The sequence below is a fragment of the Haliaeetus albicilla genome, chromosome 24, assembly GCF_947461875.1.
Source record: "Haliaeetus albicilla chromosome 24, bHalAlb1.1, whole genome shotgun sequence".
NCBI classification, from domain to species: Eukaryota; Metazoa; Chordata; class Aves; order Accipitriformes; family Accipitridae; genus Haliaeetus; species Haliaeetus albicilla.
Window position 1 is genome coordinate 16,623,333 of NC_091506.1, and position 25,721 is coordinate 16,649,053.

At 40.3% G+C, this 25,721-nt stretch overlaps 1 protein-coding gene across 19 annotated transcripts in view; it reads right to left on the reverse strand.

Moving 5' to 3' along the window:
* Nucleotides 1-25,721, reverse strand: part of CACNA1D (calcium voltage-gated channel subunit alpha1 D) — a 238,207-nt gene that overhangs the window by 189,814 nt on the left and 22,672 nt on the right. For 17 of the 19 annotated variants that reach the window (XM_069812330.1, XM_069812328.1, XM_069812327.1 and 14 more), the window contains exons 1-3: nt 8,986-9,408; nt 6,385-6,703; nt 3,844-3,949 (exon numbers count right to left, since the gene is read on the reverse strand). In XM_069812330.1, coding sequence (XP_069668431.1) covers nt 3,844-3,949; nt 6,385-6,703; nt 8,986-9,022 — 462 coding nt within the window. In that variant the 5' untranslated portion in view covers nt 9,023-9,408. Of the gene's footprint in view, nt 1-3,843; nt 3,950-6,384; nt 6,704-8,985; nt 9,410-25,721 lie in introns of those variants that run through there. The other 2 variants (XM_069812332.1, XM_069812325.1) reach the window with 2 other exon arrangements.

Genomic DNA, 25,721 nt, shown 5'->3' on the forward strand with positions numbered 1-25,721 from the left:
AATGCATTGTTTTGTATCACCCAGTACTGGCACATCATTCTTGAGACAGAATAAGGATGACCATGAATCCACTGTGCAAGATAACTGTAGTGCACCCTCTAGTCTAAGAACGGCAAAAAGGCAAAATAGAAATCTAAGCTTGTCTACTCAGAAGATAAACAGACAAAAGAAATTAATAATGAAAGTGACTCTTATCCTACAACATCAGTGATTACCATCTGCTTAATTTAATCAACTGATATCACAAAGAAACCTTTTCTTGCTTCCTTAAGTTATCATAAGCATCTCGTATCTCACAGCATGCTGCTGGCTCTATCACAAAAACTTCAATAATCGCAACTTGCATATCAGCAAAGATGAGTGACCAACACAGAAACATACAACTGTCCCATCCTTACACTTGGCTTGCACTGTCAATTTTCCATGAACAGCCTACTGTTCCAAAAACAAGGGTGTGGAACCTTCTCACAGACATCGATCTTAAGATATTTAAGATTAAAAGTTGACTTATATTCAAGAATAACAGATATCCAAGATACATCCTATTTTTAAAAAATACATAAATACACATACATTTGATTTGCTATATCTCTTAAGACTCATCTACCTGTTCCTTAAAATGTTTGTTATATTTTTGGTTAATTTGTACTAAAATTTCTTTTGCCATTGCTACTGCAATGTATAACTGACTTTGTGTTGATTAGACACCACATGTTGAAACATTCATGAGAAAGTTAAAACAGGGCTCACTCACAACTAAACCAGCAGTTGGGTGGTTGACATTCAGTGTTTCACTGGCTCAGTCACAGATGAAGACAGACTCAGAAATCGTATCTCAGGTTTCCCTTACAAGTCTTGGAAATTACACCATACAGAAGCTGTCTTCTAACATCCCATCACAAAGAAGAATGGATACCTGTTCTGCATGTACACCCTTGGATTGAGGTTGCCATTACAGACTTCCTGAAGTCATAAAGAATGAACACTTCAACTGCTCAAATTCTCATATATGCAAACAGTCTTCTCCCTAGCCCAAGCAAAACTGAAAAGGTTTCCATTTCTAGTTCCCACTTAACAGTGTTCCACTGTTTTTTGCCTTGCTGTTCCATTGCTTCCTCTTTCCATGGCTGGTTACAAATTAGGTATATTTTGATTCGCAAAAAAAAAAAAAATCCACATGCATAAATATTTAATTCTTCTGTTTACAAATTAAAAAAATATGAGCCAGTTCAGCTAGCTGATGGAAAGCAATTAATCTATTCAATTCAATGAAGCAACATTGATTTATTCCCTAAGAACGAATGCCTAGATATAATATCCATATGCAAACTAAAATTTATAAAGCTGAACTTTTGGTGTTTACATAATGAGTAAGTGAAGGCACTGGAGGAAGACCATATTCCTGTTCCTCACTGGTCTCTCCCCCACAAGGCTCTAAATGATACAAGTGCTGCAATCCATACAGTGTCAATGGATACCTCTGTCCAGAGAATGGAAATGGGGGAGAAGAGGCTGTTGGGGTTGATAAGACCAAACACCTGGTCTGGAAGGAGAGAGGAGATTATCTTATTCTCCTCAACTTTTGAATTTGAATTAAAGCCGCAGTGGTGTACAGCCTCCTAGCAAGATCAAACTGGCAGTGTAGGGCCCATGGAAGACAAGCATGTCTAAATCCAGGGGGCTAAAATCCTACCAAACTTATGAATAAGATTTAACACTGATTTTTAAGATTTGGTCTGGTTTTTAGATCAGTATCACAAAAGATCTGAACATTATTCAACAGAACAATCTCTACTTCCACTGTAAGACAACTGACAGCCCTCTCTCTCAAATATCTATCTATACATACACCTCATGCATCAGGAAATGCGTGCTCAAGCAGGTTCCCAAGCAAGACTGAAGATTTCTAACTCAGCTCTTCTATGACATTCCCTCACAGTACACTTGAATCCACACTAAGAGTTTAACAAAGGAAGTAGGTCTACACTAGGAAAAATGTCCGTGAAATACCAGAGGAAGAGACATGAACCCAGACCACTGGTTAGTGTATTTCATTATGTAGAACCTTAGTCACAAGAAAAGCCAATGCCACTCATTCCAGAATTATTTATTTTATTAGATCAGGTACACAAGATGTGCCTGTGTGTTCCCTTATTGGGCTTAAATCTGTCCCAGCACCTGAAAGTACATTGTCAGGATAAATTCTGTTCTTTGAGCAAACTTAGTGGAATTACTCAACACCAATATAAACAGGATGCAAATTTAAATGGGAATTTGAGAGAATTTAAATGGCCAAGTAAACTTTACATACATATAATTGGGGGTGTTCAAGACCCTTTCTACTTAAAATGGATAAGTATCTCTTGCTAAAAAAAGATAATTTATTTTTGCTTAGACTAACCTGGCCACATTAGATTAAAAAAAAAAAAGAAAAACCATTAGGGATGAAAATGTCCATTTCTTTCTAAATACTAGCACACTGTAGAATTAGGTCAGAAATACCAGACGTTAACTTAAACCTAATGCTAAAAACATTTATTTCAAAATGATTAGCCTCTGACACAAGTAACTGCTTTACCCTTTTCATGTAATGCTTTATGAAATTAGTTATTAGCAGATCTCCTGGTGGATTGACAGCTATGGAGATTTGTGCCCTGAATTTCTCAGGAGGGGGGTGGGAGGAAAGGAGAGAAAGACTGTTGGTTGGCTAGATACACAGCTGCATAAATTGTTCTTTACATTGACCTGAATTATTCTGCCTTTCACCAGCATTTTTTATTGTCCATATTTGCTTAATCTTGGTAAACAAAAAAGTATATAAAATGGTCATATGCACAGAATAATTACTTTTAGGAAAATAAACAAGCTTACACACCACAAATTACACAAACATGTTCATAAAGAGAAGACCTCGTATCAACCTAAATTTTCCATCCAAAATTACCTACTTACTGGTATCCAATTCTTTACTTTGTGAACAAACCTGCCCTCCCCGCCCAAAAGAAATCACATGCAGATTTTGAGCACACGGGACCACTGAACTCCACTATTTCAAAATGGTGTTTAGTATAAACAATGAAATTATTGCAGTGTAATTCAATACTACCCTTTAGTGTGATAGCCTTTATATTTTTTAATAGAGAATTAAAACAAAATTAGTTTTCATTATAAGTTTTCAAGCACAACGCTAGTACACTATTTTCAACGGAACAAATACATCTCTACACACTACTTACTGCAGTACCATCCTTTTTTGAAAGATCACTTACACCAGCAGTGACTGCTTTTAAAATTCACATTGATGTTCCAATCACTTTAAAATGTACTAATGTAAAATTTCCCACCATCCTCTCATTAAAAACTAAAATATCTAGTAAAATATACATCTAAATAACACCATTAAAAATTGAAAACAGACTAGACAAGTATACTAGGAAAGGCAGTAAAACTTCAGAAGACTGAAACAAGTGTCTGAAACACAACAAGAGCTAGTAAATACATTTAATCAATATAAGTGATAGAAATTCAAATTAAAGTTTTTATACCACACAAATATACTTATAGATGCAGCATAATATTAATGTACATTCCCCTCCAAAGAATATCACTGCTGAAAAATCTTATTATAAACATGTAACATAAGGGAGCACATATTAAAACTGGAAAAAAAACCCAAAGCATTTCCACATACATTTTATTTTAAAGTATCACTATATACCAATTATTTTTTTTTTTACTAGAATTTTCTGTATTTAATACAGTCTTAAATACTAGCAGGTAATTATGACCATCAACTTGAAAGTACAGCAAACAAATATAAAATAAAAACTCCAGAGTACTTACCAAATTATGATTAGTTGAATTAGAATCATCTTCTGGGAATGGGATGTAAACAGCTAAGGCCACACAATTGGCAAAAATAGACAGTAGTATAAATATGTCAAATGGTCTGAAAAATCTTGTTAAGGAATTCAGGAATTATGAGTGTCTACAAACTTTTAAGTCTAGTTCTCCTTTCAGCATCAACACTCGTAAAACAAGTCTTACTTTTAAGGCAATCTTTTGACTGGTAACTGTGACAAACACTTCATCTCCTGTAGTTATATTGCTATACCATATCATTTTCCATCACAATTATCTTTCAACATCCTCTTATTTTTGAAAAAAGAGAAAACTATTACTCTTGCTGCCACAGAGCACTTTAGAGTAAATTCCAGAGATTAATATAATTTTATGCTCTTAAATCAATATGTGGGTCATCACGATGGGTAAGGAATACTTGCTGAGCTCTTCTGTCTCATAGGCTCACATAAGTCTCATTAATGTTAACAGAAATGTGTTTGTCCAAAGAAAGAAAATCATTTGGGATCTAGTTCATAGTAGGATATGAGAAAGATTCCCAGCAAATCACAACTGTTCTCCTGTATGAGAGCTGGAAAGCTGTACAGTGGACACAGAAAAATTCTGAGCCCCTCTTCATGTCTCTGACAGCTGGACTCCTGAACAATTTTGCTTTGGCCAGGACAGATGAAAGTTTAGGTGAGCAGACTGGGGAATAGACTATTATTACTGGTTTGACAGCCACGCATACTGAGAGGCTATAGGCTTTCAAACTGACAATAGCAGGAATTCAGCTACACTTTTTATACCATATCTGGATGACAGCAGTTGAAACCTGGAGACACGTTTTGCCTTTCAGAACAAAAACTATTTCTTAAAATTCATGCCTATAAAGTTCATCCTTCAGTTTATCATTAATTTGCCTTTCCCCCAAAGTATTTCGTTATTTTCTTGTAACTACAAACATGGAGGTACCCAGAGGAACCTATTCATGCAAGTTTGGAACGGGAGTATTTTGGGCTTTAGCTATGATTTTTGACACCCCTTCCTCAATTCAATGCACAACTTCCTGATAGGTGTCCATAACAGTCCTATAAAAGACTGAGGGAAGAGTACTGAATATATTCGAAAGCATATTTTTGTCAGTTTAAAATATTTTTCCTGAAAAACACTCCTACAAAGCCCATGTGCCCCTTAAGATCTGTTAAATTTTGTTTGTTGGCCTACAGAAAGTTTGTCACCTCAAGGGCTGAGTTTATGTTCACAAAGCCTATCAACACCAACAGCTGCTATGTTGTGTACAAAATGAAGTTACAACACAAACCTTAACATGCAGCATTCTCCAGACTGAAATGAGCAAACGATACCAGCACAAGACTGACAACTTTGTTTTATGATGCAGTGCTACTGGGACAAATTCTGCCCTGAGTTATTCCACTCTAGATCCATAGTAATTTCATTTAACTGACCTTAGCCAAGGAGAGACCAATTTAATGAAATTAGTTGGACTTCTACCAGTTTAAATGAAAGCAGAATCTTTAATTTGCAATTGAATTGTGTTCAAATAACTGAAAAAACCAAGTCCTATAAATGAGTAACAGTTCCTATTGCCAGGTCGGCTGTTCTGTTTAGAGTAACAAAATGAGTTTTACTTCAGTAATCTGCTCTCCTGAACAGCTGTTTCCCATTACAGGGATGTTGCCATGGCTAACAGGCAAACATTTTCCTCCTCATACCTCAACAAAATTATTTTCTATTTCAAACCTTTTCTTGAGAATTAAATCATGTACCAAATGAACATGCTAGCAGTTCTGCCAAAGAAATCCACATACTTCCACATCACAGCCACTGAACTAAAGATAAAGCAATCCTTCCCAGCATACAAGCTATCACGAATGCAGGCCAGTATATCTGACCTCCTATCTACAGATGTACATGCTTCCAAATATGTTTGGTGGTAGACCTATGTTGTAAAAGTTCAGAAGATTAATGTCTTTCAGACACTTGTATGTACTTAGAGTGAGTCACTGACTTAACTAAAAATCTTCCTTTCTTCTAGTACTTGGAAAAATAATCTTTTATTAAAAGATTCCTATATCTGACTCATTTGCCCTAATGGCAATACACCAAACTGCAATATGGAAGATAAAGTTTTGACATCTTGGGTTATCTCCCAATTAACACTGCTAGATGCACTCCTATCCATTCAACCTTATTTGCAGTGTAAGCTAGTAACTTCAAAAAAGTTCTGAAAATGTTGCCCCATCTCCTCCAAGAAAAAAGCAACAGGTATGAGCTGTTCTCTGACATTGAGCTACTTACTTCAGTAAAATTATATTCTGTGTCATCATGACACAAAGAGGCTATCTTTAACAGCAATTTAGGCAAAATTAACTACCATCAGCGTTAATGAGTTACCCACACGTGCAAGTGAACTAATGTGTTAGCTGCAATGCTATAAGAGATGTTGTGAAACAATCCCCTTCATACATTCAGAAAATGCAAGGAACAGATTGTAAAAAAAGAAACTGCATCAAAGGATACTTCCATTCTACTAGACTAATGCAGGCTCTTCGTATTGGGTTATTGAGGGATAAACAGAAAAGGGCACGGGGTGGCCGACTGTTAGATGTATTACCCTGTTTTTTGCTCTTGGCATATTGCTGGCGTTTTCTTTGGGACAGAGATCCTACAGGCTGGGCTGTGGTGGTACTCATGTTTTGGGCAGCCTTTGCTTGTCTAGCAGCATCAATTGCAGCTTGCCAAGATAGAACAGTTTGCTTGGATGGTCCTGAACTGTTTGACTGAATAGCTGGTCCGTCACCAGGGAGAGGAATTCTGGTGCTACTTGCATAGTTCGCCTCTGTGGGACAAAAGAAAAGAGTACCTGGTTATAATTTTTTATGCTAAAATGTGTCATAATATTTCTGACAAAGAGGTTATTTTAAGACCTCTTGGCAGTGTGATGCTAGATGTTACATCTACTACGGAGCACAACTGTATGCATATATATATATATAATGTAACTGAACAGTAGCAAAAAATGCTCAGGAATCAGCATTATAACTTCAGGTTTGATCCAAGTGTCAAGACGAGTGCTACACAAACACTTCATATTTTGATTCTTCTACTCACTACATTTTTTCCTGACTGGATGGCAGCTTTTCTGTCACCATGCTTATCCAATAAAACATAGCTACTCCTTAAGATCAATTTTGCTGTAGTACCTTAGCATTTACTACTCCCTCACTTCATTTTGGTCAAAAAAGTAGTTGTTTAAAATACTTACACATTGTGCAATTAAGAATGACCAACACTATGAGGGGAAGTCCTGTAAGCAAGTTAAATCTCGCCCTAATCTGCATTTTCAAAGAAAAACGTGTGGATGGCTCCCACAAGTGAAAAACCCAATATTGTCTGCTGATACACATGTTCATAAAGCACTGGTATCTTTCACACTAGAAATTACAACTGTGAAACCACTGTAAAGGGATGGGATTTGGGTTTGCTTTTTCACAAGGATTTACAAAATAAACCGCACCTCCGAAACAATAATAAAGTCCTCTTTATCCAGATGACAGCAAAGAAGGCAAAACACTACCTCCTCGCAAGCTCTTTGACTAGAGCAACAGAGTCTACTCCTACATGCACCTGTAGGAAGGAAAGACTCCCAAGTGAAATTCAAAACTTGAAGATGCCTGGGTGGGAAAAAAAATAATATGGAGGAACGGCACAATATACGTGCTGGAAATTAGGGCTGGCAGGAGGGATGACTGAAATGGATCTACCCAGGCAAGAGAGTAAAATAGCTCCCCAGCGATCGCTGCTCGTCAAACAGAGGAGAGCCGCAAAAAGCACACCCCTCCTTTTCTAGACGGGGCGGGGTGGGGGGGAACAGACAAGGAGAAAGACGCGAGAGCCGCGAACACGCGTGGATGCGGACGAGCCCGGCCCCAGCCGCCGCTTTCCCGCCGCCCCGCTCCGCTCGCGCCCCTGCCCCTGCCCGCGCGAGGGGCGGCAGCGCGCGGCGGGGGCGAGGGGACGCGGGAGCACTAAGATGGCTCCCCGGGATGGCGGCGGGGACGAGGGGGGGGGGGGGGCTGGTCACTTCGGGGCCCGCGCCCGTCGCCCACGGAGGCGGCCGAGCCGCCGCGGGGAGCCGGCAGCGGGGGAGCCGGCAGCGGGGGAGCCGAGCGCTGGCCAGCGGCGAGCGGGCGGCGCATCAACAGCTGGGTGACCCGGGGGCAGTGCCGCCTCGGCGGCGGGCGGACACCGGGGGCTAAGGTGTGGATTTTATCTCCAACGTTTTTCCAAACCACGCCGATCTCCTTGCCTCCCCCCGCCCCCCGCCGCCTTTTTTTTTTTTTTTAAATAAAAAAGCAATGGCACAGCCATCTCCCCCGCCTTCCGCCTGCCCTTTGGGATGCCATGAAACGTGGCTCGGCGCAAATAAACCACCCACCCACCCACCCATCCATCCATCCATCTATCTATCCATCGTCTTTTTAAATCAATACTTGAACGGGAGACAAAGCCCGGGTGCCTGCGTTCCCCGGGGGAGCCCCCGTCCCCCGGCAGGGGCAAAAACACAAAGTTACTGCTAATTGAGGAGCGAGGAATCATTTAAAAACAACAGCGGGGGATGTGGCGGCGCCGGAGCCGGTCGGCGGAGGGGATGAACGCGGAGGAGCCCCGCGTCTCGCCCCCGTGCGCCCCGGCGGGGCAGGGGGCCGAGCACATCGCACCCACCGCCCTGCCCTCAGCCCTCGCCGCCCTCCCGCCCCGGGTTATCCACAACCACACGAATAAGAGGGAAAGGTAGACCGAGCCGTGTCCTCCCCCAGCGCAGGCTGCCGATATTAATGGCCCCAGGACGGCAGACGCGCATAAACCCGCTCCCATGTTGGTCACAGGCCGAGGGCAGCACCTTATCCCGCCTTCACCTCATCCCCTGCCCTTCCCGGTCCCTGCTCGAACACTGCCGCTCATCCCTTCCCCATCCCAAACCTACCCCATCCTCAACCCCTTCCCTAATCCCCCCCAATCCCCGACTCCCAAATCCCTCATAAATCCTCCCCCGCTCCCCCCTCCCTCCCCTCAGCCCCGGGCAACGCCGCTGCCCTTGGTGGGCGCCCCGGCTCTTACCTTCTGGGTGCTGCTCCGGCTGCTGCTGCTGGTGCATTATTCCCACTTTCTCCAGTGCGTGAGAGGAAAATGAAAAAAAAAAAAAACAAAAACCCCAAAACCGGGCAGAGACGCCCCCCACCCCACCCCGAGCCAGGTGTGCGCTGCCCCCTGCGCTCCCCGCTACCCGACCCCCATGGTAGTGACTAGCGACGTGCGAGGGGCTGCTGCTCCTCCTCCTCCTCCTGCTGCTGCTGCTTCGCCGCTGCCAAATCCCTCAGAGTTTGGGCCAACATGACACTCACATCCGGGTGACACGGGATCTCTCCATCCCTAGCAACCCGGCTGCTGCTGCCGCTGCCGCCGCCTGCTCCTCAGTCCCCCTCCTGCCGCCTGCTCCTCAATCCCCCTCCTCCTGCTGCTGCCGCCTGCTCCTCAATCCCCCTCCTCCTCCTCAGTCCCCCTCCTCCTGCTGCTGCTGCTGCTGCTGCTGCTTGCCGCCGCCACAGGGTTAACTCCCTCGCTGCTGCTGCCACCGCCACCTGCTGCTCCCGCGGCCGGGCCGGGCGGGGGCGCGGAGCCGCTCTCTAATCGCCCGGAGCTCCGGCAGCCGCAAATAGAGCTGCCGCCGCCTTAACCCCTCTGCCGCCGCCTTAACCCCTTCGCCGCCGCGCAGCGGCTCCCGCCGCCCGGGCTCCCGCCCCACCCGCTTCCCGCCCCCCCTCAGCCCTCCCCCGGGCGCCGCTGCCCCCTCAGCCGCGCCCGTCCCCGCCGCCAGCCGTCCCGCCCCGCGGCCGCCGCCGTCCCGGCCGAGGCCCCGTTCCCCTCAGGCCGCCCGGGGCCGCGCAGCGCCCCGCGTACCCCCCCCCCCACACGCCCTCAGCCCTTTTCCCCTCCCGCCCGACCGGCGCTGCCCCACACGGGAGCGGGAGGCCGCCGAGGCGCCAGCGGCTTTAGCGTCTCCCTCTCCGCGCCCTCCGGCGACCGCCTCCCTCGCCGTTGACAGCTCGGAGCTCGCCGGCCCGCTGCCACCTTCCCCGCCCGCCCCTGCCTGCCGCCGTGGCCGCGCTCTTCCCGCGCCTCTCCTCACGCCGCGGGGGCTCCGCTCGGCCGCTGCCCTCGGCTCCGGGGGAAACGCAGCCCCCCCCGGTCCAGCCCTGCGCTCCCCGCGCCGACCTGTTGCAACGCCGTCGCTCTGACGGCAGGCTAACCCCGACATCTTCGACGTTTACCCAAACGAGCCATTTGAATAAATCTGGCTTTGACAAAAAGGGGATTTGGGGGGCTACCTTTCACTGCAGAACCCTGAAACTTTCATTTGGGTTTCGGTTTTGTTTCGCTGGTCTTGAAACTACCGCAGAAATCCCATGGCTGGAGGGGCCACGAGGTGCACCGCACAGGAGGAACTCGGGACAGCGGCAAGGCCGTATTTCAATCACAACAAAAAGTAATTGACGAAATAAAGCAAGGATTATAGACGTACAAATTCAAAACGGAACTGATGCTTCAAAATTAAAGTTTGCTTTCTCTGCAATGAATGTTTTTCCAGGATTTTTTAAAGAGTATTTCAGGATGACTTTTTTAACAAGCCATAATCAAACCCGATGGGTTTGAACCTTTGTCTTTGGCAAAGATGGTATTTTGTTAAGAAAACCCTTCAGTGAAACTACTTCTGCCATCCCTTTCCTCTACCACTTCCTTACTCATGTCCCCATCTGCTCTTTTAGCCATCCTTCATCCACCATTATCTCTATCTAATAAATAACAACTACAGACAGTAATTAGAAGAAGAGCAATAAAACCTTAACACTACTGATGTTATTCTCGAGGGACCCGGTGAAAAATGCCCATCCTCTGGCTTTATAAAAAGCTCTCTGTCAGGTGGAGCCTATCCCTTTTGGTGTTACCTTTGTAAGTTAAAGACTTAAAAAAAAAAACATTAACAACAAGGCCAATTTAGGAAGAAGTCTTTTAAGCAGAGAAAATCCCAATACCACTTCCTGACCTCAGTTTCAGCACTTCCTTTTTTATAGTCTTCTGACCTGATGGATTCAGCTGTTGCAGTCGTGAGTCAATCTGTTGGTTTGGTTTAATTGGGAAGGTACCACACCCACTTGACAAGTTTCTATCATTGCAGTGCATGTTTTTTCCCAGTTAAAACAGTCTACTACGTACTTAGGTATTTGCCTTAAATGTCCATGAAAGCCACTAGAACTTCTTTTCTCAACAGTCAGATATTTAGGTGTCAAAAACGCTTGGTACATTTTCAAGAGGATCTAAATCAAGACTAGTTGCCTAACAACCACTGCAGGCACTGGAAGTAGGCACCTAGTGTGCTTAGCAGGAGTTAGTGCCTAACATGCTAAGGCACTCTAGTACCTTTACAAATCTAGACTCAGGTATTCAAATCGTTTTCTTAAATGAGGCTTATGAAGTTAAGCACTGAGGCACTATTGAGAAATTCGTAACTAATAAGGCCTGGATCTAACATAAGCAAAAACCATCCCATAGAAAAGGACTGCTTCCCTTGCAAATGTTTTCATGAAATTCCTGGATTCTGGCCTCACCAATGCCTATTTTCTAACCCCCAGTCCTTATAATGGACCATGGTAATATGTACTGGAAGCTGCCAAATGCTCCTCAAAACCTAACTTCGTGACCCTCCCAATAAAACCATGAAACAGAGGGAAAAATTTTCTTCACAGTTGGTCCAAACCTGTAAGCATATAGCTTTGCATATTTCAAAAGCTAAGTGGCCCTTTATTGCTAGATCAAAATATCTACAATATTTTCAAAATTATAGTTAAAAAAGAAATGCAAGTCCTTTTAGAAAGTTTTGAGAAATTATTCAAGAACACTGACACTGTTTAGTCACAAAAGTGCCAATTACTGAAGCCATCAATTCTTCTCTAAACAGCTGTTTTCCCTTCTTCTAGAAACTTGTCTCTAATTCTTTCACTAAGATTGCTTCACTTTTATGTCACTTTGATATTAGTTACTATTCCTGAATGAAAGGGCCAGCACTGTATGGATGTTTTAGAATGGGTACCAGCTACCATAATAAGTGATGACATTTGAATGGAAACAACCACTGTTTAGAGAAAAAAGAAATATGGGTGTCCTCATCTATCATGCACTGTGCTATACCATATTCAGTGTATTTCCTTTATACGTTAAGGAATGGTAGAACAGGGAACAAATACATTTAATATTATCATACATTTATTGCAGATTTGCAACTAAATTACTATCATTTCCCCCTTGATAACCTTTATTGCTTGTCAGGGATTTATTCTCTGTAAGGAAAGGAGGCAGCCAAAGAAGCAGCCTCTTACGGACATCATAGGAGTGGAAGCCTGGTAAGAATTTAGGAGTGTTGTGCAGAAGGATAAACCTACTTAACCAAAACTTCAGCCACCATGAACTTGGGGAGTGGTGCACAGCAATACGGTGCAGCAGTTCACTGCAGGAAGAAACAAATCCAATTGCAATGCATGTGGGAGGATCTTGCATAACAAATACATAATTGTATAAAAAATGGAAAGCAACAGGACTAGCCTAGTCCTTAACAAGGCAGGGATTCTCACTTATGCAGGTTAATCCATTATTAATTCTAATAGTCCAGCTGAAGTTATTAGTATGGTAATATATACTAAACTATTACTATCCTTATACATGGGAGGAATATTTTAATGAAAGATGGCTATGTTGCAAACAAGGACTTGCAGGATTCATTCTTGTCCGTGTTATACACTTCCTTTTAATTTTGCACATATTTTCAGGTGCATCCTCTTCTTCTTGCCTAAAGACTTCTTTTTTCATTCTTCTTGTCTGCAGTATGGTAGAGCTACAGTTTGAGTTTGAAGATGTTGTTTGAATTTTTATCTGAAAAAGGCCATGGTGAAATTTAAATATATCTGTATATTGGTTATGTCAGATCAGTGAATATCATCTTTCTGATGTCAGTACGAGTAATGGTGACTCTCTAAAGAACTTAAAGTAGCACTTCATTATTATGAATGTAGTTTATATGGACAACTATAAAAAGTGCATACTTCTGAAAATCCATTAACTGGGATCTCAAAAATAGATACAAATGTGCATAAATGGATTTTTAAATATATTAATCCACTATAGAATAAAGATGATGAGAGGGAGCTTTAGTTGTCCATGTTATTGACCTTATCCATGCTTGAGATTTAATAGGTAAAAAAACTTCCAAGAGAATATAATGCTGAATCTTTATTTGCCCTCTGCAAGAATAGTCTTTTATGTATTTGCATAATTGTTTTTTATTAATTTGTGTGAGCAGAGTATCCTAACCCTAAGCATAATTTTGATTTTCTTCTCTCCTGTTTAGTGTTTGAAGAAAACATTCAAGATACAAGAAATCTACCACACTGAGGTCTTACCATGTAATCATTTGCATATAAGCTCACCAAAAATACAAATTTTTGAAAGCTAAATGTAAATGAAGTGAGTAACACTACTTCAGTCTAGCTGGAGATCTAGCTGTACATTTTGTGAAAAAAATCTCATTGTGAAAACTTGTACAGAAACAGTAAGGGAGAAAGGGAGGGAGGGAGGGAAGGAGAAGGAAGGAGAGAAGGAGTGAAGGCAGTGGGGTGCACAGACAATGCTCTTTTCATTTGTTTGGCTGAGCTACAGTTTCAAGTACATCTCAGATTGCCTGTGGATTAAAGAAATGGGTGATGGTCTCCAGTAATGCTTACCAACTCAACAAAAGTCCTAATTTATTTTTTCCATCCTCGCAGCAGAGCTTTATGTAATGGTACCCAGATAGTAAGGGACAACTGTAAACAAAATTTTGAATTAAACACTTTCTTGTATATGTCTCTGAAACTGTATTTGTCATTATCTCTATATGCAAGTGTAAACAGTGTAATCTGCTCTGAACATACTGAAAATCTGTTAAATTTAAAATCCAGTTGGATTTTTTCAAAACAAATTACTAAGAATGTAATGAAATGTGTTTTCCTGACTAATTAGATTCTCTGGCTTTCTGTGGCTTCAATTAGGATGCTATTACTCAGCAACACAGTTTATATTCTTCCAGCAGTTCCCTCTCCTAGCTATAGTTCTTCACCATTTTCAGTGTTTACCATATCTTTTCACTAACTTGCTTTGATTATTTGACTGAAAATACAGCAACTTAGAAGTTACTGGATATTCTGTTCTTTATCTCAAAGCTTCATTTCCTAGTAGCCGTCTTTTTCATCTTCTCCCTGTTCCCCTCTGATCTACAGTCACAGATTGCCTCCACATTTTTCTCCAGAGATCCCCCGTTATTAATAAATACTTTCCACCCTGTGTGTTATCCACCTTCCAGAACTCCTACATGCCTATGCCAGTCCTAGTCATTTGAGGCCCAAGTGAATTGGCTTTGGTGGGCACCAGACTGGGTTCCTAGCCAGAAATTATTTCCAACTATATCACTGTGTTAGCAAGGTGAACTGAAGTGGTGACAGCAGGACTACATCACCTTAAATTTAGACTCTCCATATTTAGGATAGAAAATATTTAAACTGTTGACTGCAGGAACACATTTCAAACTGTCATTTAAGTAGATTCAAAATTTTCTCTGAAGAGTTTCATGTCTATTTTTAGTGCTCGGTAGAATGATGATTTCACAGATGGGCAACATAGCCAGCTACCAAAAAAATTCCACTACACATAATTGTGCTTGAAAATGTCACAGTAAAATGGAAGGATGACTCACAGTATCAGCACATGTGTCTCATGCAAACAAATAATTTTTATAAATACAAGCCACACTCCAGCTCCTGCAGGATATTCTGACGGTGGCTTGTGATGGAGTTTCAAAACCCCGCACCGGAGGCTGGAAGACTACTAAAAACTGCACAGATTTTAGACAGAAGCAAACACGTTTGTGTGTGGGCTCTCCCACGGCGACTGCAGGAGACAACAGCCAGGCAGCACCAGCCCTCGGCGGGTGCCGTGGGAGGCAACGGGAGAGGGGGCGGCCGGGTCCGACAGCGTCAAGTGGGAATTCCAGCCCTGGGAGCTTCTCCCACCACACCCCGTGGGAGCCACCCAAGGCGCTGCCCAAGCAGCCCTCCCCAGTGGAGCCCAGCCCAAACGAAAATACGCTTTTGGGCAAGAGTCCTTGCTCTTCCTACGAAGTGCTTTGCTTTCTCCCATGAAAGCACAAATGTATCCTTTCAAATGTAAACTTACTTTGCACTTTTAAACCAACTTTTTCTGCTGTGGTATCTGGAATTCTTTTTGCCAGAACAAGTGAAATTCATTAGCTCTGTATTAAATATTAAGAAACTGACACTTAGAGAGATTAGGGAATAAGAAAAAATTCATGGGGTTTAACATATAGCAGAGTATAGAGTGAAATCAAATTCTCAGGTTTACCTGTCTCTGCTCCAGTTACTAAACACAACACATTACCTGAGGTTCAAAAAATGTTTCTCTCTTGCCAGATACAGGAAACATGAATTTAGCAAATTTCTCTGCAGAATCTTTCCCAAATAGATTTTTAAAATTACTTTGAGAGACATTCCTTGTCAAAAGCAGCTCTTGAAGAAGACTACAGCTGCACCGTTGAGCACACCAAGGTCAAGGAATGTCCTACGTCATTCTGGGGCTGTATCATGACACCATTTCACATGACCCATTCTTCCTTTTACAGCTCTGGGGCCCCCAACATAAGAAGGACATGGACTTGTTGGAGTGAGTCCAGAGGAGGGCCACGAAGATGGCCAGAGGGGGCTGGAGCACCTCTCCTATGAAGACAGGCTGAGAGAGTTGGGGTTGTTCAGCCTGCAGAAGAGCGGACTCCGGGGAGAACTTGTAGCAGCCTTCCAGTCCCTAAAGGGGACCTACAAGAAAGCCGGAGAGCGACTTTTTACAAGGGCATGTAGTGATAGGACAGGGGGTAATGGCTTTAATCTGGAAGAGGGTAGATTTAGATTAGATGTAAGGAAGAAGTTCTTCACTGTGAGGACGGTGAGGCACTGGAACAGGTTGCCCAGAGAGTTTATGGATGCCCCATCCCTGGCAGTGTTTAAGGCCAGGTTGGACGGGGCTTTGAGCAACCCGGTCTAGTGGAAGGTGTCCCTGCCCATGGTGGAGGGGTTGGAACTAGATGATCTCTGAAGGTCCCTTCCAACCCAAACCATTCTATGATTCTATGAATACACACTACGCAGTGTGTGAGACAGACTACACTTACAGCAAGAAACTGACAGTAAATATTTATACTTATCTTCTCATTCAATTAATTAATTTATGTTTTCAGCAATGGATATGACACAAAATGTATTCCAAACTTATTTTGTTGGAAGGCAGATTTCTACTGCAGCAAAGGCATGCAGGATTTCCCCATACCTGTTTCACAATAAGTAGGGCTAGCAGTAAGCACAAACAAGTTTTAGAGTAAGTAGGAGATAACAATAACTGTAAAAGAAAGCTTTCTATCTGTGCTAATTGCTACCTACTGAAGAAAATGTAGTCATGTCTCTTTGTTGGTGTTGGCACCCCACACTGAAACAGGAACCACAGATAATAAGAAAATCACAGCCCTATAGAATGAGGGAGGAGTTGCAGTAACTGCATTAGAGAATGGGGAAAAAAAGTATAAAATGCTACTGAAGTAAAACGCAAGTCTAGATTTTCAGATCTGGAGCAAGCTTTTAAGGTCTTTTTTCTTTATAATTTGATGTTCTTACAAGTAGATCCAATGAGCTGCATTACTCACAGAAGTAAAGCATTACAGTTATTAAATATTTTAGAAAGTGTGGTATAATGTCAACATTAAATGATATGACAATCGTTTTTAAAGTGCCTTACTAGGTAGAACAGAGACTGTCACATAAAGATCCCATCTTTGGCTTTAACATTAATATCTCATATATATGTTCAGTCTTTGGTTTTGTGGGTACCTAAACACATTTATGGGTTGCATACTGCTCAAAAAATCCTTTTCCTGTCTCTCTGAATTCTGTAGGATATAAAGATTGCTACCCCACAAAAAATTTTTCTTCATGGCTTTATGGTGACATTCAACAAAACGCGGAACCATGTTAGGTCAAACGTCTGACAACTGTGCTTTCACTGGAGTTCAAAGAGTTTGAAAGGACAAAAGCATAATAAGAAAGCAAAGTAAATAACCTTTCATATCATAAGGCTTCACTGTGTAGCTCTTGACAACACAAAGACCAGCTTAATAGACTAGGGAAACAAATCCCTATAGAAAAGCGCTGAGGGATCATGCTAGTAGTAGGCAAGGCAACAGAGGAGCTTTCAATCAATAAAAGAGTAGCTGCAAATAACAAAATTCCTTTAGGACACAATGGACTCTCTCTTTATGTTTTTCAGCTAGCAGGTGCAATTATCAAAAGGTGTTTGTGGGGTACAGTTTGTTACTTAGAGGGTTTGGGGATTCTTTTTTGTTCATCAGAGACACCACTGCCCAAGCACATCAAATTAGGATGTGCTATGATGTGTTTAATTTAATGGAAATATTCCAGTTTTTCATGATCTTAATATTTCTAAAACAACTAAGAAATTCTGTCACTTTTGCTTTCTTCTGCATGCCCTTGAAACGACTTGAAAATCAGTGAGTGCAGCCAAATCTCAATATTTTATAATCACCTGCCTCACACAGTTGGCTTGTTGATGCAGTTCACTTACAGCTTTGAACTTCTGTGTAAAGCTCCTTTCAATGACCATGGAACTGGCATCTCAAAGTAGGGTGCCATTCCCTGATGAAGGGGGTGTATCCCATTATGGATATCTACTTGAGACAGCTGACAGACCTGTCAACATACTCTGCAATTTCAAACACAATAAAGCTCTATTATGCATGCAAAATAAAACTTAGGCTCAGGTGGATTATGTCTTGGGGCTTTTCCAGTTTGCTATTGTAGAGCAATTCTCCAAGCATTTCTCTATGCAGAAACCTAGCTATGAAAACATTGGACACTAATATCTTCAGTCATTTAATATGCATGCTGCTTTTTTTTTTGCCTGGGGTCTTTATTTCCTGTCAACTAAAAGGATTATTCCTGAAAATGACTCTCACTAGACTCGGCAAGATTTTTATCCATTTCTGCATCTGAAAGGTTTGCATCATCAAATAAGAAACTAGAGATTATGGCTATGAAAATATGTGAATAAAAGCAAAGGGACAGATGCCGAAGCCATAAAAATTACTAAGGCATAATCTGTGTTTGCTGTTCCATATAAATACACAGTTTAAAAAAAAAAAAACAAAAACAAAAACCAACAGACAACAACATGGAGTACAATCTCAAAATTTATTTTCAGCTTCTAGCTGATTTAGTATATGGGGGGGGGGGGTGTTTTGTTCTGTACAAAGGCCAGTGATTGAGCTTATTTACGGGCATATTTTAATTCTCTAAAGATACAGATTGCTTCCTCTTGTCTCATACTGAATTTAGAAAATTGTAAACAAACCAAATGGTGAATTTCACTTAGAAGTTCAATTTAGATTAAGTTGATTTAGGTTTAAGGGCTCTGCTTAGCTGTAGCACATTTTGACCTACTTTGTGTACTATACAGTGGGTAAAACAACACTTGATGAGACAGAAATGATTTTTAGTATGTCCCCTGAGAGCTAATATAGCTAATATAGGTACCTAGCAATATAAAACACATTTGAGTGCCCTACACACACAAAATCCTGTTCTAGAGTTACAAAACATGGGCATGTTACAGCCGTACCTTGAATGTTACACAGTGTCTCATAAATTCCAGCACAATTTTGATAAAAAAATTCAAGGTTTAAACAAAGTTGAGACAAACACAATTATTTAAAAAATGCTAGCAAGACTTTGTCTCGACCATCACTATTTTTGAAGTTTTGATGTCTCAGAGGAACCTCAGAACTGTTTTAGCCCTCAGTACATGGTGTTCTCAATGGAAATACAAATGATTGTGACCTCTGCCAAGGAGATCCCTGGCTAACGATACAGTTTCTTAGCGTCTTGCAATCAGGCATATACTTGAAGAGTCTCCAAGGTAAATTAATGTGTATCGGATATTAAACTAGCCCCTAGATGTAGTCCTGGATTGCCAGAATGTAAAGACATCTGCAAAGTACCTCTTTCCATCAGTGCCATCTCTCCACAGAGCAGTTATAATTGGAGAACAAATTGTAGTTGAATAGTTTCTTTCAGAGTGGAAAGGAGAAAAAAGACCTCAAATATTTCAGGCAGTTTTGACAACAACAAGAAAAAGAAAGACAGCAGATCTTTTATTGCTTTTAGTATCTGACACAGGAAAAGAAGGTTAATGCTGACTTCCCATATTCTTGAAGAGCAGATCTCACCTGGAAGCGCACTGCAGGCAGGTACTGAGGTACACACAACATACATATGCCCACACATGAACACTCACTCTAGTTAGGGAGCAGCTTATGATAATGAGGCATTAAAATGTTCCTCACTGATGGCAGTGAGGCATGGTGCTGAGCTGCCTGGGAGGTACAGCTTCAGAACTATGGAGAAAGCAAATGCAATAGAGACTTCAAAAAGGGGTTGTTGTGAACCTATTTTTTAGAATAATAAGCTGTTAAACTACTTAGAAAACATGGGGAATCAAGCTATATAAAAATAGACAGGAATGCCTCTTCAGTAGGTTGGATTTTTTGTCAAATAGTCTACACTGTAAACCCATGTAAAATATTCTTTTTCTCCATCCTTCTATTCTAATTCTGTCTTCAGATATGATATTTCAATGTTATAACTTCATCAGAAACACTACTTAAATTATATTCAAATATGAAGGTTTGGAGTTGGAGTACGCGTCTAGAAAATGGATTTGATCTTGCCTCTGATGCACAGGTGCCCACTGTAAAACCAGATGCAATGTATGCATAGTGCATTAGCTGATACACTCTACAGAAGGACTTTTTCTGGCTTCCTAGAAATTCAGCACATTATTTGACAAACACAGCAATTTAAGTTTATTTTTCACCTCTGCCTAAGCATCCCACTTACATACAGATTTACCTTTTGGCAAGCAAAATCGGTGTCTATTCAGTCTGTGCCTGTTGCATCACCAAGCACCACCTCCTCTGCTGTTCAAATGAGCCAGCAATGCGACAGTGGCCTGGGGGCAAAGGCTGACTCAGAACCACTGAAGCTAAACATCAATGCTTCCCCTAAATAGGCAGACACTTCAATATCATTGACTTCCATGAGATCTGGTATTTCTTTCACTCCAGCCACATTCAGTGCTAAATAATGAACAAACCAGAAGTTGGGGCAAGGGAGGGAGGTCAAGGGATTGTGAGAGCATGAGCAAGATCAGCTATTCTGAGCATAAAAGAAGGATAAGACTGATGTGGATGACTAAGAATGTCAGAAGAGCTCTTGAGGAAAAATAGGGGGTATATGACATATATAAGAACATGAAATCTGAAGAGGATTAAGAGAATTACGAACTGAAACTGAAAGGCTGTAAAAAAACCCCAACCCCAACAACAGCACTGTTTAAGGTTGCCAGAATTGAGAAAGTGAGACGATTGCTCAGAAAGGGAAGAAAAACAATAAAGGATCTCAAAATATTTAAGTGATGTGAAGATCAACAAGGAATTAGCTACTGAGCTGTTAACAGAACCTGTGCCTGAAAGGACTTCACATAATGACAAGATAAACCTAGAAATGTAAATGCACACTTTATTCAATATCCATGCAGTAAAGAAAAGTGAAATGCCAGAAAAGAGAACACAGCTTCCAGAGGAGGATACTGTAAAAATAAGATTTTAAGAGCAATAAAATAAGAACTAACCTTTGTACCATCTAGAATAAATAATAATACAGAGAAGCAGTGAGGCTAAATTATTTGTGACAAATATACTTGAAAGAGAATTTCAAACAACAGTGACCCTTTAACCATGATTTTGCAGAAAGAGCTCAAGATGAACACCAAAATAAGTGAATGTTACTCCAGCCTTCAGAAACCAAATCTGAAAGAGCTAGGAAAGCAGAGATGACTCACTATAACCTGAGTGACCAGACTGATCCTACCAACATTAAAGCACGAGATCAGTAACCATGTATAGCAGTAAGAAGAAATAAAAAGTATTCCATAGCAATCCACAATGGGACAACCTTTGCAGATGTAACATGTTTGCAACTTCATTTTCCATTACCTTGAAGTGAAGTCAATCTGATACAACAGTCTGCAACTAGAAACACAGAAACTAGTGTCTCACTACTTAGCCAGAACCATCAGAGAGCTGCAGCACCCATATTCACAATGTCTGGGAAACCTTAAGATTGATTCTATTAAAATCTGATGGTGGATCTGAAAGAAAGGGTATTTCAGGATCAGTCATGAGCCCTATATCAGCACCATAAAATAACCCCAAAGCTGGAAGACCTTCACACCAGAGTATTTACCTTATGTTCTACCTCTTCTCTACCTCTGTGGGTCAGCAGGCCCATTCTGCATCAAATCACTGGCCCTAGATTTAGCAGCATGAAGTAAGGAACTCACTGACCCTCTTAGATTCAAAAGATAGACAGTATCAAAAAGTATCAGACAAAATTGAAGAACGTAATATTTTGTTGTAACTTTAAGTTAGCTTAATTAAGCCTTTTGTATCAAGTCATTTAGTCAACCACAGAAAAAGAGAGAAGCTAGTGCCTTCTTGGCTTCTCTACAACCGAGAATGCAGTAACGTTGTTTACTTTCTTTGATTAATTAACACTTTTTCTGCTGTGAAGAGGTTATTGAACTGATGTCTGAAGCCTAAGAACTGCCAAAATAGGCTGCAAAATACATTTTATCCAGCTATTCTCTTCATCAAATTCAGAACGCTTCTGCCCAGATTTTGCACACTAAATAAACTCACCACTATGCAATTTGCATTTATTTTTCTCTGTAGATACCTGTCTTTCTGAATGCACATTCAAACAACCTTGTGGTTTTTTTCACCCTTAAGTCATTGAATGCTGCTTAATTTAAATGTCCGTGGGTATGCTTCTTACCTGCTTACCGACCTTTGCCTAACAGCCTACACGATCCTGTGTTTCAGGCTGTATTGAAACTACTATGGATGCTCTATTTGATGACATTACATTAAAGACATTCATGCCAAAACTCTTTGGCCACCACCATCACTGCTGATGTCAGCACAGCTTTAAGAACAAGGCTAGTTAGCTAATTGCTTTACAGAGCAATCACAGGCAACACAGAACTTGGAGCCAAGTGTTTTGCTGGAGCAAGCAGGCAAAATGCCACTGAAGACATCTATTACATCAGGCCAAAATTCACCCTTGCAATGACAGCCAGCTCAAAGGTTTATGTATGTGCTTATGAAATCAAGGAGTAAGGTTTCAGTAGGCTTGCGTCCCACATAAGAGCAACTCTAATTGTCTGTATCAGACTGAATTTTAATTACCATCAATCTGATGATTTGTGGACACCCCAAAACAGTAGTCTTCATTGCTTTATATTGATTTTATCAATATCAGGAAAGGTTATGCATTTAGGATAAAACCATGGAATACTGAAACCAGAGGGAGCTCTGCTGTTAATTTCAATAGTGTTAGGACTTAACTTTCTGCTGCAGAAACTATTCCAGCAATGTAATGAAGATTAAATGGAAGAAAACTCACTGATGTTAGATAGCAAGCCAGCGACAATGCAGTGTACAAGAAGGCAGAATTCAAATCCATATTTTTAATAGTCTTATTTATATCAAAGAACCTGTTACATAAGATTTATCATAATAGATTCTACACACTATAAAATACACATTGATCCCATGGTTTGCAATAGAATCACTACTAAAACTAATTGTGAATAAAATAAACCATGGCAAAATTTATTATCTAAAAAGGTGAAAATGGCACATTTTATTATTAAATAATTTTTCATGGAAAAGGAAAAGGAAAAAGTTAAATACCTCTATAATAGAGTAAAACTGTGAAAAAAAATTGTCTAATACTGTTGAAGTAACTTACAATAATTTAAAGGCATTAAAATGGGCACTGAAGTAGAATAGACATATATAGAATCAAATGTGTAAAGATAAACCAACAAATCTTCAGGAAAGTACATTGTATTGAATAGCATAATACTTTTTAATGGAAAAACAGCCTTCAAATCATGGTATTTTGGCAATGAAGTTGCAGCCAGCAGAAACATTAGAACTTAGTTTTAATCATCATCTACTATTTAGTATGGGACGTAAAGTATTTAAGTAGTAAATCTGTGGAAGTCTACAGAGAAATCTAAGACACTAGCATATTAATTTTAAAAAGTTTCCTAAACAATTTTTTTCCTTTTTGTTTTACAGAGCTTTAGTAACATAAAGACTTTACTCACTTTCCATGATGATAGAGTTACTTTAAGCACTACTAAAATTAACATTTGATTTTGTTTGTGTGTCTGTAACAAAGAAAGAATGAATGTGGCCATTCCAGAAAAGCCCTCAAGTGTTTTACTTTTATATTTTAAAATGTAGTGCAGTACTTTTGTAAACTGGTATGCTCTCTTGAAGGACATGCACACTGAGTTCCTAATCAACCCATGATGGTTTTGAGTTCTGAAGATTAATTTGCTCTTGCAAATTACTTAATACATAGCAAGATGGTCCTTCTCTGTTTTAAGTTGTCATCATTTGACCTCTATTATAAGTCTTTAAGTAGTAATAGAAACTATTATCCCAACTTGCACTTCTGTGTGCAGAAATTCCCACACTGCATAGTCAACCTATGCCCACTGACCACTGAACTAAACACTTTAAGAGAATAAGTATTCAAATTCTTACTCCAGCAAAGCTAATTCTTTAAAAAAAGTATCATATTTTAAGTTGCTCTCCACTACTGGGGAGGGGGGGTAGATATAAAGCTTAATTATTTAGAAAACAGTTTTATATCTCAATGACATATGCTTGTGGTTTCATGATGTGAACAGTACAGTGTCAATTATTATTTTTAAAATTTCCAAGGACAATTTCCTAACTTGGAAGGAGAATTCAATACTAAAATTCAGCTTGACAGAAAAAAAAGCTAAATCGTGCCAAATTTGAACAGAGTAAATGGAAGGACCAGGGTAATTATAGGTCTGTCAGCCTGACAGCAGTCCTGGGCAAAATAATAGAAAAGCCAGCACTGGAATTTTTAAGTAACAAAATTTTGAAGGAAGGTAATATAATTCATGCAAGTCAGCATAGGACAATGGAAAATAAATCTTTCAGACCACCTTGCCACTTTTTTTTCTTTTGACACTAAGAGGTGTTTTGATAAAATAACTTCATTAATGTATTATATTTAGATGTCTCTGTGGTATTTGACCTGTTCTTTTGATTACTAAGATGGGTTGGTAACATCAGTGTGGCATACAATGTATTAAAAATTTTCTGATGTACCTTATGAAGAAGGTGTATACTGTGGGCCTGCAAAGGACCTTGCATCAGTGAAAATCTTCAAATCAAAGTTGGATATTTTTCTAAAAGCTCAGTTCTCTTTGAGTCGCAGCTGTTGGACATGATACAATGATTCATTCATAAAATTACATAGATTGAAATAGACAGTCACAATGGTCTCTTATGGTTTTAAAATCTACAGCTCTGTACTTTATATATTGTCAGGTAGAATCACTGTTAGGTAAAGATCATTCTTTCAACATCTTTCCAAGGCACAAATTAATGGTTCATGTATCTCCACACATTCAAAAGCTATTGCTAAAACCAGGAAAGACTATTAGTGGGTAGGTGGGATTGTGGCATTTTTATAAAAGACACTGAAATTTCTTCTTTAAACTGAACATGAATTTCTTTGATTTGTATTTTGAGTTTCCAAAAAAAAAAAAAAACTCAGTAATGTCATGAATTGAAGCAGAAAAATTAGAATTCTTTTTTTTTTTATAGATCAGTATAGGAAATACAATAAGTTTGATAGACATATAAACCTTCCTTTGCATTATATTAATGCATCAGTATCTCAGCAGAAACCTTATGGTTCATTACAAGCAGATATATTTTTCTTCCAGAAAGTACAAATCCTGGATTTTATAAGATTTTATGCAAAGTATTCGCAAATTTCTAGGGAGAAAAGGAAGTCAACTCTTAACCAGAGCTCCTCCTAGAAAGATGCAATAAAATTTTTCACCTTTACATTTAATCATTTCATTTCAGCTAAGCAACCAAATATTTGTCTCAGTCTGTGAAACTTTAGTATAACAACAGTTATGTATTAAGAAAGCCAAGCATATAAGACAGCATAAGAAACTATTCAAAGTAATTTAAAAGTATATAGAAGCTCACAGTGTGAGGAACTACAGGAAGCACAGGTCTCAGACAGACGTCATTTCATTCAGCTAAGCTAGTAGAAGGCAGAACAGGTACAAAGCATCAGAGGAAAGAAGCAAAAGAATTAGCAGTTTTAGCATAAATAAACCCAACTGTGAATGACAAAATACGTGTATCTGTGCACTCTCATAGGTTAAAGTAATTTGTGAAAAGATAATAAGAGCTTTGCTGTGAGATGGTATTTCTCTCATGTTGAATTACCACTGTTGGAGAGGTTTCCATCTACAAGGCGTAGACATTCTTCAGAGCTTTCTCTCTGATTCCTCAGTTAGGTAAGCTTTCCTTCTTAATAGGTTGGCAGCCTGTTCCAAAATCCTGTTTGACATTGGTAGGTTTGCAAGTTTTGTACTTTAGTCATGCATTAATTATTTATAGAGTATCTGTACTTCATTGTACTTTATTTACTCTTTGTCTC